This window comes from Pseudophryne corroboree, chromosome 1 (assembly GCF_028390025.1).
Source record: "Pseudophryne corroboree isolate aPseCor3 chromosome 1, aPseCor3.hap2, whole genome shotgun sequence".
NCBI classification, from domain to species: domain Eukaryota; kingdom Metazoa; phylum Chordata; class Amphibia; order Anura; family Myobatrachidae; genus Pseudophryne; species Pseudophryne corroboree.
The window spans coordinates 629,814,367-629,831,877 of record NC_086444.1 but is presented as its reverse complement, the minus strand read 5'-3'; the positions used below and the strand labels follow the sequence as shown (position 1 = coordinate 629,831,877).

The window sequence follows — 17,511 nt, the reverse complement described above, 5'->3', positions numbered from 1 at the left end:
GAAGATTGCGTGTCCTCACGCATTAGGCGACATGGCAAAAGTTAATGCTACAGTCTTTCGGGATGCGAGCAGTAGTAAACAGGTGAACGTAGGGTACCAATATACATACACATTTCTGAACAAACGTATTTACAGATCAAATATTAGCTTATTCCCTGTACCTAGAGGGCGGGACGCCCTTTGTGCTACGTCCCGACCTTCTAATTTCCACCGTGGAGGCTCGGTGCTCACTATGGGTAGCGACTGGGTTGGGTCGACTCTGACCCTCTAAGGGCCCATTAACCACGGGGTCTAGGGTGTCATCAGGTGCTGAGCTCAATGCGGGCAGGCCGAACATAAAGAGTAAGAGCTCCATGGGGTCAAGTAAGGGTATGTCGCCCGAGGATCCCCGCCCTTCTGCCGCAGGTGAGTTTGCTGTTTCTGGTGACACTTCGGAGGTGTAAGGTTTGAGTTGCTCTCTGGGCACAACACTGACGGCCCATCTTGACCTCGGCGGATCTCATAGGTGAACCGTTCTCCCTCCGGGATGCTGACGACAACGTAGGGTGCGTTTTCCCACATGGTGTCCAACTTACTGGTGCGGTGGTTCCGTTTCCTCCACACAAGGTCGCCCACGTACAGAGGCATAGGATGGATGGTTGCATTGTAATCCTTCTCTTGTCGATGTCGGACGGTTCCCATCCGCATCTCCACCAGCTCTCTGGCTGCTTCAATTCTCCGCTGATGCTCACGGACCCAGTCAGTTTGTGGAGTGGCAGGAGACGTTAGCGTGGGGGCAAGCTCTAGGTCTTGAGGCAGTTTACCTTGTCGACCAAACATAAGATAGTATGGTTGAGAAACCGGTGGAAGAATGTTCCGCATTATTGTAGAGGTAAATGAGTTCGGGCAGCAAGGTCGGCCAACGGGCGCGGTCTCCAGCTGGTAGGCTTCTGAGCATCCCAATGAGGGTCTGGTTAGCTCTCTCGCACAGCCCATTCCCCTGTGGGTGGTATGTGTCGTTCTCGCTTTCTGGCAGCCATAATAGGAGCACAGTTCATAGAATAGCTGCGACTCAAAGGCAGGCCCTTGATCAGTTAGTATGCACTCGGGGTACCCGTAGGGTCTGGCGAAGTGTTTCAGGAATAGTTCGGCCGTAGTCTTAGCAGTCAAGTCTTTCGCAGGGACCGCCACTAGGAGCTTGCTATAGTGGTAGGTCATGGTTAAGGCATAGTTGTGTCCACTGGTGCTGGGCTCTAGTTTCACGTGGTCGAAAGCGACAATTTGCAGCGGACGGTGACTCTTGATGGGGTGCAAATGGTCCTTCTGATGTGCATCTGGGCGTCTCTTCAGGGTGCAGGGGACACAGTCCCGACACCATCATTCTACGTCATCATGCAGACCTATCCAGAAGTACCAGGTACGTAAGATGGCTTCCGTTTTTTGTGTACCGAAATGCCCCGACTTGTCGTGGTAGGCGGTAAGTAGGGAATTTGCCTGTTTCCTGGGGACAACTACTTGGTTCACTGTCTGGTGAGTACCGGGGTCAATGCTGGTACGTACTAAGATGCCCTGTTTCTGGTGAAATTGTCTCCGGTGGCGCAGTAGCTTTACCAGCTCCGGATCTGCTTCGGCACGCTGTGCCCGGGTCAGTTGTTGGTTATTTCGGAGGAGGGCTGTGAGTTCCTTCAGCACTGGATTCTGTCGCTGGATCACTTCCCAGTCTACAGTAGGGGCTTCGGGTAAGTCCGATCGCTGTTGGTCCGTGACGGCCACGGGGTCTGAGGTGACCGTCCATCTTTTCTTAGAGGCTTTGAAGACAGGGGCTTCTATTTCTTCTTCGACATCCCTTCCCTCTTCTGCCACATCGGTGGTGGGCAACCGGGAAAGAGCATCAGCGTTGCCATTGGACTTCCCACTCCTGTAGGACACAGTGTATTGGAAATTGGCAAGCTGTGATACCCATCGCTGTTCCAGGGCACCAAGTCGGGCAGTGGACAGGTGTGCCAAGGGGTTGTTGTCTGTCATGATGACAAATGGTGTTGCAGCGAGATAGTGTTTGAATTTTTCCGTGACGGCCCAGACTAGGGCGAGCAGTTCCAATTTGAAAGCACTGTAGTTTTTGCAATTCCGTTCTGTCTTGCGTAATCCTCTACTGGCATATGCGATTACTCTCTCGCGCCCACTCTGCACCTGAGACAATACGGCTCCTAATCCTCGATGGCTGGCATCCGTGCAGACTTGGAACGGCTGCTCGTAATCGGGATAAGCCAATAGCGGGGCTTCCGTCAAGGAGGTCTTCAACTGGTGGAAGGCCTGTTGTTGTTTTTCGCCCCACTGCACTGGTGACGACCCCCTCCTTTCGCGGCCAGACTGACCTCTCAACAGTTCGTGCAACGGAGCTGCCACCTTGGCAAAGCGTTCCACGAAACGTCTGTAGTAGCCCACGAACCCGAGATAGCTTCGGACATCCCTAACGGTCTTCGGCACTGACCAGTCCCGGACAACTCGGACCTTCTCAGGGTCGGGCATCACGCCTTCCGCGCTGACGACATGGCCTAAGTACTGGACCTTGGGTTTGAGCAGGTGGCATTTCGTGGGCTTAAGTTTCAGACCGCATTTTGTCAGTTGTTGGAACACTTCTTCTAGATGTTGCAAGTGGTCCTCGTAACTCTTCGAGAAAATTATTACGTCATCGAGGTATAGCAAGACCATCTCGAAGTTGTGCTGTCCAAGGCAGTGTTCCATGACTCGTTGGAATGTGGCGGGCGCGTTACAAAGCCCGAACGGCATCCTTTCAAATTCAAACAGACCCATCGGTGTCGTGAAGGCTGTTTTTTCCATGTCTTCGGGGGCCATCTGAATCTGCCAGTATCCACTGGTGAGGTCAAGGGTCGAAAAGTATGCGGCAGTCTTCAGGGCCGTCAAGGACTCTTCTATCCGAGGGAGTGGGTAGGCGTCCTTATGGGTAGCCGCATTGAGCTTGCGGTAATCAACACAGAAGCGTAGGCTGCCGTCCTTCTTCTTAACGATCACTAGCGGAGCTGCCCATGGACTGTGACTTTCTTTGATAACTCCTGCGTCTTTCATCTCTGCTATCATTTTCCTCACAGGCTGGTATAAGGCTGGGGGAAGGGGTCGGTGTCTCTCCTTAACAGGAGGGGTCGTCCCTGTAGGAATGTGGTGGTACACCTTGTCGGCTCTCCCAAAATCCGAAGGGTGTTGGCTAAAACCTGCTGCATTCCGCCGCACCACTCGTAATACTCCCGCTTTTTGTTCGTCGGGGGTATCTGCGCTGCCGATCTGAATATCAGCCCACCATGGGGTTTCTTGACCCGTTGTCGACGGCCCCTCGGTCGCCGTCTCTTGGGCAGCTGTGGTCACCTCCTGGCCTACAATGTCTTGGAAGTCGATTGAGCTTATTTTCGCCACCAGGCAGCGCTTGTGTAGTCTGATAGTATAGGGGTGCGGGTTCAATATGCGCACTGGCACTCTTCCGTATTTCACCTTTGCTAGCGTTCTCGCCACCGCGAAGGGTTGTTGGCCCTCCGAGTCACAGGGTTCCACCAAGGCTTCATAGTCTCGTCCTCCTGGGCCGATTTTTGCCCTACACCAAATTACATGTTCAGAGTTCGGCCTCAAGAGGATGGCCCGGTGGTCGGCGATTCTGGCCTTCCCCACCTCCCCTCGATAGTTGGCGAATTTCTTCTCCTTCTCCAGCAGGTGCACCGTCTGCTGCAAGGCTCTCCGCTCCACTGGGGCGGCTATCTGCATCTCCTGCCGAAGGGCTTCCACTAGCTCATCAGGGCAATTCTTCAAGACATTCATCCCCAGGATGACGGGAGGTAGGTGGGTGTTAGGAGCCGTGGTGACAAGATACCCTTGCCGGGGCAATGTCGCGTTTCCAATTTTTGTGTCCTCTTCCCAGTAACCCTGATACGTTATGGGTTGTCCATTGCTGGCCAGCAGATGGAGCCAGGTGGTTGGTGGGGACACAATGGCGGCTTCGTCCCAGTGCTGAAGGAACTCGGTGATCCGGATGGTGGAGACTTGCGACCCAGTATCCAACAGAGCTGGAATTTCAATTCCATCGATACAGATCTTCAGGTGTGGGCATTCCCCGACGTATCTGGACCATTCTTGGGGCAATGGCCCACTTACTGGTTCCTCTCCCGAAGGTCGGTCCGCTGCCTTGGGAGTTCTTCGTTTAAAGCGGCCGCAGGGCAGTTCCTTTCGATATGGCCACTCTGTCGACACCTTCTGCATATCGGGCTCCCCTGAGAGTCGAACTGGTTGGTGGGTCTTCGGCCAGATTCTTTTACCACATCCCAGCGAAGACGACTCCGCCCACTTCGTTCTTGACGCCATTCTTGGCGCCTATTCCTCTCTTGGTCCCTGTCGAACTCATCCATCCTTCGGTTCATTCGGGAGAGAGTCGCCGTCATCTCCGCCAGCTTTTGGTTGAGCGTTTCCATAGAATCTGGACTCGGTGAGGCTTGCGCTTGTTGGAGGACCGTTCCTCCTTGGGTTGGTCCGTCAGATTTCCTGAGCGGTGTGGTTTCTCAGTAGCTGTCCTCTTCACTCCACTCCGAAGACGCGTCTTTCTCGACATTATTACTCTGATTTTTCCCAAGGATCTGCAGCATCGTCTCTTTGAATTCGGAGAAGGAGCTCTCTGGTTGCCGTCGTCTCTCCATGCGCATTTGAGATCGAATCGTCTCTCCTCTTGCCCCTTCCACAAACAGGTCTGTTAACGTTCTGTCTATCCCTTCGGCCTCTCGTTCATCCAGTGCCCGTATAGTCTTTGCAGCTTCTTGTAGGGCCAGCGCGAAGTCACGCAGTGATTCATCGGGTCTTTGTTTCCTCGCATAAAGGCGGCTCTTTAATTCCGCTATGGTCTGGCAGTCGAATATGGTCACCAGCTTCTTGAAGATGCATTCGACGGTCTTCTTTTCACTGTTTTCCCATGCCTTCACTTCCCGTAGTGCCGAATCCGTCAATTGACCCATCACGATCTCTATTTTCTGTTCTTCGGTTAGTGAGAACAGGCGGAACATGGAGTACATCTTGTCTTTGAATTATTTGAATGTACTCGAACCCGGCACTTGTTTTCCTGCAAACATTGGTAACCATGGTGCTCCAAAATAGTATGGCATAGTCTATGGTGATGCCGCCATGGTGGTCGTGTTTCCTTGTCCGGGTGCCGGTGGTAGCATGGGAGTAGCGGGAACCTGTGGATCCGTCATCTTGCTCGTATCCTGTTCGCGGATGCCAAATGTGATACGTGGTAAAGCGTACCTGGAATCTCGCGTCTGTCCCGGTCCGGCCGTCCAGTTCCTGCTTGTGCGAAGGTGGTTGGAATCTGCGGAGGACACCTGTGCAGAACCTGGGCAGAAGGGACGGAGATACCCCAGTATAGGCAACACCCCCCCCCCTCCCCCCCCAAATGTGAAAGGACCACTACGGTGGGGTACAGTAACAAAGATTTATTATACACAGGGTTAGTCACTGGTCCATGTGACTTAATTCACCGCTTAGTAGAGCTCAGTGCAATTCAATAAGCCACAGTACTTTTAGTCACATACTAAAAATATAACATAACATTAACACAAGAGCATTTCAGAATTTCAACACTCAGACGTCTTATACAGCTGTTTCATGAGTATGCATGCGTTATACTGACGGGTCACTAGATGGCGTTATGGGCTCAATAAAAGGGAGTCTCTAGTCCAGTATAATGTCCCAACAGTTTGAGCACGGACTGGTGGAACACAATGTCTGAAGGGGTTTATAATCACTTGGTAGCCGGTAGGTCCAATAAATCCTGCTCGCAGTAGGCAGCAGAAATAATACTGACTTGACAGCCTGGTGAATAATCACAAATGTTATCCCTGAGGGTTCCACAGAGGTTGAGCAGTCTATGTGAACTGAGCTTTAGGGCTGTACAAGTTGGAATATGGTGATGGCCCTCAGGGGTGTCGCTGACTAGGTCTTTATGGCCGTAGATGAGATGTATTTGTTATGCAGGCACTTTCCCTGCTAAGGGACTTCCAACTTGGCTGCAGTGTGTCTTTTGACAAGTCACGGGGGGTGCATGGGTTGGCTGGAGGACTTTCTACAGCATAAATACCTGTAGGCTGGCAGCACTCTGCGCACTTCTTTATGTTGGCGCTGTCTTGCGCTCGGGTCACGGCTCTCCCCTCTGCTGGGTATACACTCAGGCAGCGCTCCACTGATTCTGGCCGTCTCCTGCCAGCAGCTCCTTCCCGTTTCTCCCCTGTCTGCGGCAGCGGGTCCGGCTCCCCACTCTCTTAACCTCCTCGGCAGTAGCGGGACCTCTCCTCCACCCGGCGGTGGTGTCCCGTCTGGCAGCTCTCCTCCGCGACAGAGGGCTGGTGGCTACGGTCAGACCCGGCTCTCCGATCACGGCTGTCACCGGCGGCTCCCCTGTACACCGCGCGGTCGAACTCCTCCTGTCTCTCGGCGCCAACAACTCCGCGCCAGTCCCGCCTCCTTCTTCCCGCTCTGCGGACCGCCAATCCTGCTCAGTCTCCAGCCTCCTCAATGCTGGGTCCTAGTGTCCTCCAGGTAATCGTCCGGCCAGCCAGGGTTGCCTAGCAACCGGACAATCTATTAACCCCTGCGGGGACAGCGGCTGCAGTTGCGGTCAGTAGGGATCAGGGGGGGATCAGATACTGGGCATCACAAGATAATCAGAACACAACTGCAACCAGACATTTTGGTGCCCTGCGCCAGAAAGAGCACTGGTGCCACCCCCCATATTTTGGACAGGGACAGTGTGCCTTCAAAAAAGGGAGTGGTCTTATGGGTATGGGGGGTGACCACACAATAGTACACCCATCCCAAATGACACCACACAGTAGTGCCCCTTATGTACTTTACACCCAGTAGTGTCCTATATTCATGTTTTTCCACAGAGTAATGTCCCTTATTCATGATACGTCACACAGTAGTGCACCTTATACACGTTACACAATAGAGTAGAGCCCCTTATTCAGATTATGCCACACTGTCTCAGGTGCCATGGATGGAGAGATTACAGCCACTCTGGAACGGACCAAACCATACGAGGAAGCTGTAATCTCTCCCTCCCCGGTAACAGCTGTCACAGGCACCCCCCACCCCCCCAACCCCCCAGGACGGGGATGAACACTATGGGAGCCGGTCCAGCCCAATGTTCTGGGGTCCGGACCATTGCGGTTTTTACCTACTCCTTACTGCCCATGGTGTGGCCCTGCCCACAGGTCTGCAAAGCAGTGTCTGACTGTAGAACTGAGACAGAGCTGTTGCTGCCTCATCTCTTGTCTCCCTGCAGCTCCAGGGATCTCCACAAAGCTGAGTGTTAGCTATAAAAAGGATTACAATAAACAAAGATGTTTATGTTATATCTTATTTCTATTACTCTAATCGTTTTTATATATGTCAGGAGTTTGAAAGGGAGTATGACAGGGGAGCATAAGGTTGACAGTTTAAATTAATACAAAATCAATTGTTGATCATGAATAAAAAAAATGCTATGACACACTGTTGGAAGCAGCAAAATAATTACCAAATAAAAAAAAGTGTGGAGTCTTCCCCAAAATTCTTAACTCACTTAATTTCAGAAATGCTGGCAAGTGCCATCATGCTGGAGCAGGCTTGCTGGGACATGTAGGCAACCTGTAACAAATAATATTAATGGCTATTTATACACCATTAACATCACACCCAATGCCCAGATTCTGTTCCTCATGAGAAGGGACATCATTTTATTGGTGTCCCAACTTTCTGAGGAATTTCAGCCCTGGGATCATGGGCAGATCTGGAGGCGGGCAAGCAGGACATCGGCTGGAGCGCTGCAGCCTGAGGGCGCGTCCACAGACACCCAGGCGGCGCCCGCCCACCACCACCTCCCATATATTCATTTTAAAAATGGTGACCGCCATCAGCCAGTCAGAGCTCACAGCCCGGCAGCTGCGACTCCTATTTGGCTGACGGACTGCAAGCTTTGATCACAAACCGCCACTATTTTTAAATTGGTCGCCGAGGACTGGACTCAACAATGGGGAAGGAGAAGTGCACTTGAATTCCCATAGATACAGACCGCTGGCAGCCCAGCTGCAGCATGACAGAGGAGGAGGCCCAGGGTGGTGAGCAATACTGAAGAGCGGCAGTATGTGTATCTCCACTATACAGGGGCAGTATGTGTAACAAGCACTATAGAGGGGGCATTAAGTATAACTGACACTATACTGGGGGCAGTATATGTATCTGGCAATATACCAGGGGCAGTATGTGTAACTGGCACTATACTGGGGGCAGAATATGTATGTGGCACTATACTTGGGGCAGTATGTGTAACTGCCACTATACTTGGGGCAGTATGTGTAACTAGTACTATAGGGGGGCATTATGTGTAACTAGCACTATAGCCCCTCTACAGTGCTAGCTGGAAGGTTCTACTCTCTCCACAGAGGAATGCTGTAGCTCTGACAGAGTGACCATCGGGTTCTTGGTCACCTCCGTGACCAGGGCCCTTCTGCCCCGAACGCTCAGTTTAGGCGGCCAGCCAGCTCTAGGAAGAGTCCTGGTGGTTTCTGAACTTCATCCATTTACGGATCATGGAAGCCACTGTGCTCATTGGGACCTTCAAAGCAGCAGATATTTTTCTGTACCCTTCCCCAGATTTGTGCCTCAAATTAATCCTGTCTCTGAGGTCTACAGACAATTTCTTTGATTTCAGACATGCACTGTCAAGTGTGGGACCATATATAGACAGGTGTGTGCCTTTCCAAATCGTGTCCAATCAACTGAATTTACCACAGGTGGACTCTAATTAAGCTGTAGGAGCATCTCAAGGATGATCAGTGGAAACAGGATGCACCTGAGCTCAATTTTGAGCTTCATGGCAAAGGCTGTGAATACTTATGTACATGTGATTTCTTAGTTTGTTTATTTTTTAATAAATTTGCAAAAATCTCAAAAAAACTTTTTTCATGTTGTCATTATGGGGTATTGTGTGTAGAATTTTGAGGGGGAAAAAATAATTTATTCCATTTTGGAATAAGGCTTTAACATAACAAAATGTGGAAAAAGTGAAGCTCTGAATACTTTCTGGATGCACTGTATGCTTATACAGTACACACAGATACACACATAGAACACATACATACATACATACATACATACATACATACATATACATACAAACACAAACTTACACTAACCACTGGAGTCTGCCCTGAGGGAAGAGGACGCCTGAGCACTTAGCAGCTCAGTACTCGATAGACAGGGCCGGTTCGAGCGCTTGCAGCGCCCCGGGCAGGCAATGGGGACGTGGCTTCATACAGGGGGCGTGGTCAGTTATGCCCCCTGTACAGTATGAGTGCCGCTGAAATGATGTGTGGTGCACGATGACATCATCGCGCACCGTACAGCAAAGGTCCTCTCCACGAAGGGTCTAGTTCAATTCGTGGAGAGGACCTTTGCTGTGCGGTGCGCGATGACGTCATCGCGCACCGCACAGTAAAGGTCCTCTCCACGAAGGGAAACTAGACGCTATGCGTCTAGTTCCCTTCACAGCGGGGGGCAGTGGGACAGACCGGGCAGCGGGGGGCACAGCAGCAGCGGATCTTGCCATGGTGCGGCGCCCTCCGGATGGCTCCGGCGCCCTCCAGAAGGCGGCGCCCCGGGCAAAAGTCCTGCTTGCCCGTGGTAAGATCCGCTACTGTCGATAGATTTAGGCTGAGGCATTCAGCTTAATCAATCTAAGATCTTTGATACCAGCAAACATAAAAATAAGCGCTTATCTGTCCATGGGATAATATCAGGTACAGCTGTGCAGTCCCGACATGTTTTGTCTAGCAGGGAGACTTCATCATGGGGATCCATATATATTTATATGATACACACACACACACACACACACACACACACACACACACACACACACACACACACACACACACACACACACACACACACACACTATATGGGTGTGATTAATTAATGGTGCGAAGGTATAAAGGTTTTTTTTAAACAGTGGGCGGGGCTTCCGACGCCAGTTAGTATCCGGATGACAGAGAGGGTCGGTTTGGACTTAGTTAGTGGTCAGGAAAGCTGTGTTTGCTGAACAAATGTGATATAACAACATTTGTGGGGAATAAAGGAGACACCTGACAGAGCGAAGTGTGGAGAGTCGTACTTTGTGAAGCAAACCTTTTACTATATATAAAATCAATAACAGGCTCTCTTCTACAAATTCACAGGCATTGCTCACATCTTCTGATTTCTAGACTAAAATTACCCTTTCTTGAGTTGATTTTTGTTTATTTATTTTTTTAAATCTAGGGAGTTTATAGTTTATTTACCAGTAACATGTAATATAAATAAAAAACACTGACTAAAATGAAAAGGACACTTTAGATAAAAAGATAATTTGGGCCAAAAAGAGGTTCTGTCCACAGGTATAAAATGAACATGTACCTTTCATTGCCTTTGCATACACAAACTTCAGGACGTACATATCTTATCTACAAATATACATACTTCTTATGTCTTATCAATAGAAAAATATGATCTGACAGTTCACATTCTCTGTACTGGACACAGCTGACCCATTTAGATGAGTTACTTGCAGGATCTGACATCACACAGGCTCTGTCCCCTTCTCTTGTTCTCTATTGGAAGCAATAGGTCGCAGGACAATCCTTCCCTTATTTCCCTCCCCTCCATTCAAACGTGTTCTGAATACATATATAGTCTGGCTGCATTTTTCTGATAAGCAGAGTGTCTGTACGCTCGCCCCCACGAGTGGATGCACCATTTTCTCCAGTGCTCAGTCCCTGTGCCAAGCGAGCCTGCTGCTCAGATTTCCTATATAGGATCTGATTGCTATCTGTCTACTGAACAAACAGCAGCAGCAGCCTCTCCTCCCTGCTAGAACCAGCCTTGCTACACTGGTTCCTTCCAACCAGGGAAAAGGAGATTCACTGCACCAGCTTCCCCTCCTCACCGCGACAAGAGAAAGAAGACACAGGGCTGCTGAGACTCTTCTTCCCATTAGCATCACCCCTTCTACAGCTGGCTGTCTCCTCTAACCATATTATGCATCACTTCTGCCCCTACTAGCTCTGCAGAGAATAAGGCCAGGAAGGGGCACCTATCTCTGCATCATTTACTGTACCCTACAAAGAGCAGTCAAATGGACCAAGCTTATAACAGGTAACTTCTGGCAGTGCATTGCTGTCAGCTGAGTCCAAAGGTACAGAGGTTTTGATATGATTACGTCCTTCCAATCCAATAAAGAGATGAGACCCTATTCACACTCTAATCACATTTAAAGAGAAAGAGTCCTACATTTCTTTTCCAGCACCAGTCATGGAACAAGGACATAGTATACAACATTTTGAGATCCCATCATCTCTGGGGTACATGGACCTTATAATTCAGAGTGGAAGACAGTTCCTGGGTGCCCTGAAAGAATGCAAAGACTGTGGCTTGGTATCGTCATACGCCACATTACAAGCACATGCCAAGTTTTCTTGGATGGAGTTGCTGTATGTTGTATTGTGTTCTCTGGCATTGACTGGTCTCCGTACGACAACTACTACATGGATCTTCCAGGTCAGTGACACTCTCCAACATGTGTACCCTGGGTCATGTGCCCAGGAGCAGAGTGGGAATGGATGGGGAGGGGAGCAGTTGAGAGACACAGAGCACTTGTCACCACAATACAAATAGATAAAATCATCTTTGCTCTCACTCTCCTTCCTCTAATACAGTAATATCATGACACAGAAACCCTACTTACTGATGGCCATTGATGGATAGCACAATAAAAGGGGGATGGTTCCCATATAGTACCGGAGCCAAACAACATCATTACGGGACCATGGGCCTCTACAAGAAAACTCTGGGAAATTCTCTCAGAATCTAGGATACAGAGTTCCTGGTGTCATCAGGTGTGGGATACATCTACCTGCGGTCAGACCATACTGAGTATGCCCAACCTCGTCTGATCTTGGAAGCCAAGCACTGTGGGCCATGTCAGTACCTGGTTGGGAGACCACCAGGGAATACCGGGTACTGCAGGTATTTTTATCCAAACCCAGGACACAGGACCAAGAATCACTTTCCTCCTTCTTTTCCCCTTCTGTTTGTAAATCCCTGATACACTCAGGAATTAGAGGTGAGCCAGGTACAACCTATTGTTTGGTTATTTGTTTTGATTTTTTCTTCCGGTGATATTTTCACTACATATCAAATTGTTACAATTCCAGGGAGAAAATTTCACACCAATACTTAAGATTTACATAATAATTTTTTGGAGACACCCATATATTTTCGCTCACAGAACCATTAAGCCAAACTGTTATCGTTATTATATCAGTGATTTATTCAGACAATATTCTATCGATTTATTTAGACTATAGCTTAGCAATTTAATAATTTGTAATTATTATTACCTTTCCTTGTTTCCCCCCCCCCTTTCTTTTGCCTTATAGTCAATATTTTATGAAGGTTGACAATAAAAGTTATATTTTAAATAGAACTCATCATTTCATTTTCATTAAAAGTGTGCCCCAGAAAAGACACAGTGGGGTAAATTTACTAACATTCGTAATTTTTCGTTTGAGGTCAAAGTTCAATCACGAATGACATCGAAAGTGTAAATATGCAACTTTTTGAATTTATTACGACTAATTTACTAAGCTGCCGTATTCTGCATTTTCGGTTTTTCCGATGTCGATGTCATTCGTTTTTTTAGGCAGTGTTTTACGCGAGTGACTTGTAAAACACTGCCGACTTTAATACAATGAATCTCGGCCGGATCTGAGAGATCCGTGCTGGGCTTCATTGTGCACCTTGTAAAATAAAATAAAAAAATGTTTAAACTTAAAAAAAAAATTGCGTGGGGTCCCCCCTCCTAAGCCAAACCAGCCTCGGGCTCTTTGAGCTGGTCCTGGTTGCAAAAATATGGGGAAAAAATTGACAGGGGTTCCCCCATATTTAAACAACCAGCACCGGGCTCTGCGCCTGGTCCTGGTTCCAAAAATACGGGGGACAAAAAGCGTAGGGGTCCCCCGTATTTTTGAAACCAGCACCGGGCTCCACTAGCTGGACAGATAATGCCACAGCCGGGGGTCACTTTTATACAGCGCCCTGCGGCCGTGGCATTAAATACCCAACTAGTCACCCCTGGCCGGGGTACCCTGGAGGAGTGGGAACCCCTTAAATCAAGGGGTCCCCCCCCCTCCAGCCACCCAAGGGCCAGGGGTGAAGCCCGAGGCTGTCCCCCCCATCCAAGGGCTGCGGATGGGGGGCTGATAGCCTTTGTTGAAAGTGTTGAATATTGTTTTTAGTAGCAGTACTACAAGTCCCAGCAAGCCTCCCCCGCAAGCTGGTACTTGGAGAACCACAAGTACCAGCATGCGGTGGAAAACCGGGCCCGCTGGTACCCTGTAGTACTACTACTAAAAAAATACCCCAATAAAGACATAAGACACACACCTTGAAAGTATAACTTTAATACATACATCCACACCACTATATACACATACTTACCTTATGTTCACACGAGGGTCGGTCCTCTTCTCCATGTAGAATCCATGGTGTACCTGTTGAAAAAATTATACTCACAAAATCCAGGGTAGAAGGCTCTTCTGCTTGTAATCCATTTGTAATCCACGTACTTGTCAAAATAAAAAAACGGACACCCGACCTCGAACTGAAAGGGGCCCCATGTTTTCACATGGGACCCCTTTCCCCGAATGCCAGAAACCCCCTCTGACTGATTTCTAAGAGGGTTTCATCAGCCAATCAGGGAGCGCCACATTGTGACACCCTCCTGATTGGCTGTGTGCTCCTGTACTGTATGACAGGCAGCACCCGGCAGTGTTACAATGTAGCGCCTATGCGCTCCATTATAACCAATGGTGGGAACTTTGTGGTCAGCGGTTGACCGAATGTAACCTCACCGCTGACCACAAAGTTCCCACCATTGGTTATAATGGAGCGCATAGGCGCTACATTGTTACACTGCCGTGTGCTGCCTGTCATACAGTACAGGAGCACACAGCCAATCAGGAGGGTGTCACAATGTGGCGCTCCCTGATTGGCTGATGAAACCCTCTTAGACATCAGTCAGAGGGGGTTTCTGGCATTCGGGGAAAGGGGTCCCATGTGAAAACATGGGGCCCCTTTCAGTTCGAGGTCGGGTGTCCGTTTTTTTATTTTGACAAGTACGTGGATTACAAATGGATTACAAGCAGAAGAGCCTTCTACCCTGGATTTTGTGAGTATAATTTTTTCAACAGGTACACCATGGATTCTACATGGAGAAGAGGACCGACCCTCGTGTGAACATAAGGTAAGTATGTGTATATGGTGGTGTGGATGTATGTATTAAAGTTATACTTTCAAGGTGTGTGTCTTATGTCTTTATTGGGGTATGTTTTTAGTAGTAGTACTACAGGTACCAGCGGGCCCGGTTTTCCACCGCATGCTGGTACTTGTGGTTCTCAAAGTACCAGCTTGCGGGGGAGGCTTGCTGGGACTTGTAGTACTGCTACTAAAAACAATATTCAACACTTTCAACAAAGGCTAACAGCCCCCTATCCGCAGCCCTTGGATGGGGGGGACAGCCTCGGGCTTCACCCCTGGCCCTTGGGTGGCTGGAGGGGGGGGGACCCCTTGATTTAAGGGGTTCCCACTCTTCCAGGGTACCCCGGCCAGGGGTGACTAGTTGGGTATTTAATGCCACGGCCGCAGGGCGCTGTATAAAAGTGACCCCCGGCTGTGGCATTATCTGTCCAGCTAGTGGAGCCCGGTGCTGGTTTCAAAAATACGGGGGACCCCTACGCTTTTTGTCCCCCGTATTTTTGGAACCAGGACCAGGCGCAGAGCCCGGTGCTGGTTGTTTAAATATGGGGGAACCCCTGTCAATTTTTCCCCCATATTTTTGCAACCAGGACCGGCTCAAAGAGCCCGAGGCTGGTTTGGCTTAGGAGGGGGGACCCCACGCATTTTGTTTTAACAAATTCAAACATTTCCCACCCCATCCCACTGAAAAACATGCACGGATCTCATGGATCCGTGCATGCCTATCCAATCACGGTAAAAAAAAGCAGGTCTGGTTTTTTTTTGCACTTTTTCACGAATTGTATTTCAGCACGGCAGTGTTGTCGGCAGTCTTTGTGATTTGCACTTTTTAGTAAATTACCGATTTCTACCAAATTGCTGGCGTATTTGACCGATGGTGTATTGATTCGTGATTTTTTCCTAGGACTTCCAAAATATTACGAATGCCCTCATCACTGCCGTGATTTTTGCTTAGTAAATAACCGAGATGACACTTTGAAGAAAAAACGGCATCTCGGTCAAAATCGGGAGCTTAGTAAATATACCCCAATGTCTTTCTTTTTCTCTTTTGGCTCCGGTACTATACGGGAATCATCCCCCCCTTTTTTTTTTTTTTTTTTTTGTGCATTAGTTTACTGAACTATCTCTGGGAGCACCACCAACCCAGCGCCTAATACTAATTATTTGTGTTGTATATTGGCCAGATGTTGGTTTATATATTAGAGCTTTTGCTTTAATGATATCATCCTAAAATATTAAACACCTCAATTGAGTGATCCTGTGCAGACTCTACCAATCCTTTTTCTCAGTGATGGATAGCAACCATTGATGGTGTAGAGTGGATGTTTCAATGTGAGAAATGCAGCAATGTTTTTTTCCCCCGTACATGGGGCTTATTCCCATTCCCTGGTCGCACCAATTAGCCCCTCCTCCTTCCCTGACTGGCTAAACGTATTTATCTGACCAACAGTAGTGATGTCAATCAAAGGTTTACGCTATCAGTGGTTTCAATCAATGGTCTCCTGCCATCTATATAAAGTACTGATGGTAACATTGACGATGAACCATTCAATTGCCATCCCTAAGCCTACTCCTCTTAATTCATAGGACACATGCAGAGACAAAAAGACACACATCCCACCTTTTCCTAATACGTAAACATCAAGATTCATAAATCGTATACTAATACACAGACATCAGGAAATATACATCCTACTCAGGGCCGGTGCTAGGGTGTTCAGCGCCCCCCTGCAAACTATAAATTTGCGCCCTCCCATATTTTACAAAGGGACAGTGTGTGGCAAAAGGCATGTTGTTTCACAAGGAAGGGGCATGGCCACACAATAGTACCCCCATTTCAAATTACGCCACATAGAAGCACAATCTTATTCACATTACCCCGCACATAGTAGTGCTGTTTATACACATAGGGGAGAATTCAAATGTTTGAAAAGTCAGTTAGGTGTCTGTTTTTTCCTATCTAATAGACAGGAAAAAACGGACACCCAACCGACTTTTCAAACATTTGAATTCACCCCATAATGTCCCCAGTAGTGGCGCCGGTTATACACATAATACCCCCTGTAGTAGCGCTGCTTATACACATAATAGCCCCTGTAGTAGTGCTGCTTATACACATAATAGCCCCTGTAGCAGTACTGCTTATTCACATATTAACCCCTGTAGTAGCATTGGTTGTACACATAATAGCCCCTGTAGTAGCACCAGTTACATATAATGCCCCAGTGGTCGAAGTGGAAATTTTGAAGTGGGAGTATGGAAAAATGATGGTTGCAATTCTGCACACTCCGGAAAAGGGGGCGTGGCCACTCAAAAGGGGTCGTGTCCATAAGTGCAGTGTACCACACTATATACCCCTTATACACATTGTGCACCACAATAGTAGTACCCCTTATACTATCTAGTACTGGTGCCCCTTTCACATAATACCACACAGTATGAGCCGAAATTCACATTATAGCACACAGTATGAGCCGAAATTCACATTATACCACACAGTATGAGCCAAAATTCACATTATACCACACAGAATGAGCCGAAAATCACATTATACCACACGGTATGAGTCGAAATTCACATTATACCACACGGTATGAGCCGAAATTCACATTATGCCACATGGTATGAGCCGAAATTCACATTATAGCACACAGAATGAGCCGAAATTCACATTATAGCACACGGAATGAGCCGAAATCACATTATAGCACATGGAATGAGCCGAAATTCACATTATAGCACATAGAATGAGCTGAAACTCACATTATAGCACATAGAATGAGGCATAATTCACATTATCGCACACGGTATAGCATTATAGCACCGGATGGAAGCAGTAGTTCGGGGCAGGATGGGAGCAGTGGTGCGGAGCAGGGGGCAGTATGGGAGCAGTGGTGCAGAGCAGGGGGGGCAGTAGGGGAGCAGTGGTGCAGAGCAGGGGGGGCAGTATGGGAGCAGTGGTGCAGAGCAGGGGGGCAGTATGGGAGCAGTGGTGTGGAGCAGGGGGCAGTATGGGAGCAATGGTGCGGAGCAGGGGGGGCAGTATGGGAGCAGTGGTGCGGAGCAGTGGGGCAGTATGGGAGCAGTGGTGCGGAGCAGGGGGGGCAGTATGGGAGCAGTGGTGCAGAGCAGGGGGGGCAGTATGGTAGCAGT

The 17,511-nt window shown here is 48.7% G+C and overlaps 1 protein-coding gene and 1 pseudogene across 2 annotated transcripts in view; both read left to right on the top strand.

The window, feature by feature from the left end:
• Window positions 1-17,511, top strand: part of CERS1 (ceramide synthase 1) — a 141,142-nt gene that overhangs the window by 37,080 nt on the left and 86,551 nt on the right. Inside the window, exon 1 of one of the 2 annotated variants that reach the window (XM_063914533.1) lies at window positions 10,489-11,601. The exons of the other annotated variant lie outside the window; for it this stretch is intronic. Coding sequence (XP_063770603.1) covers window positions 11,356-11,601 — 246 coding nt within the window. The 5' untranslated portion in view covers window positions 10,489-11,355. Of the gene's footprint in view, window positions 1-10,488; window positions 11,602-17,511 lie in introns of those variants that run through there. 2 annotated transcript variants of the gene reach the window in all.
• Window positions 11,955-12,072, top strand: LOC134951110 (5S ribosomal RNA; annotated as a pseudogene).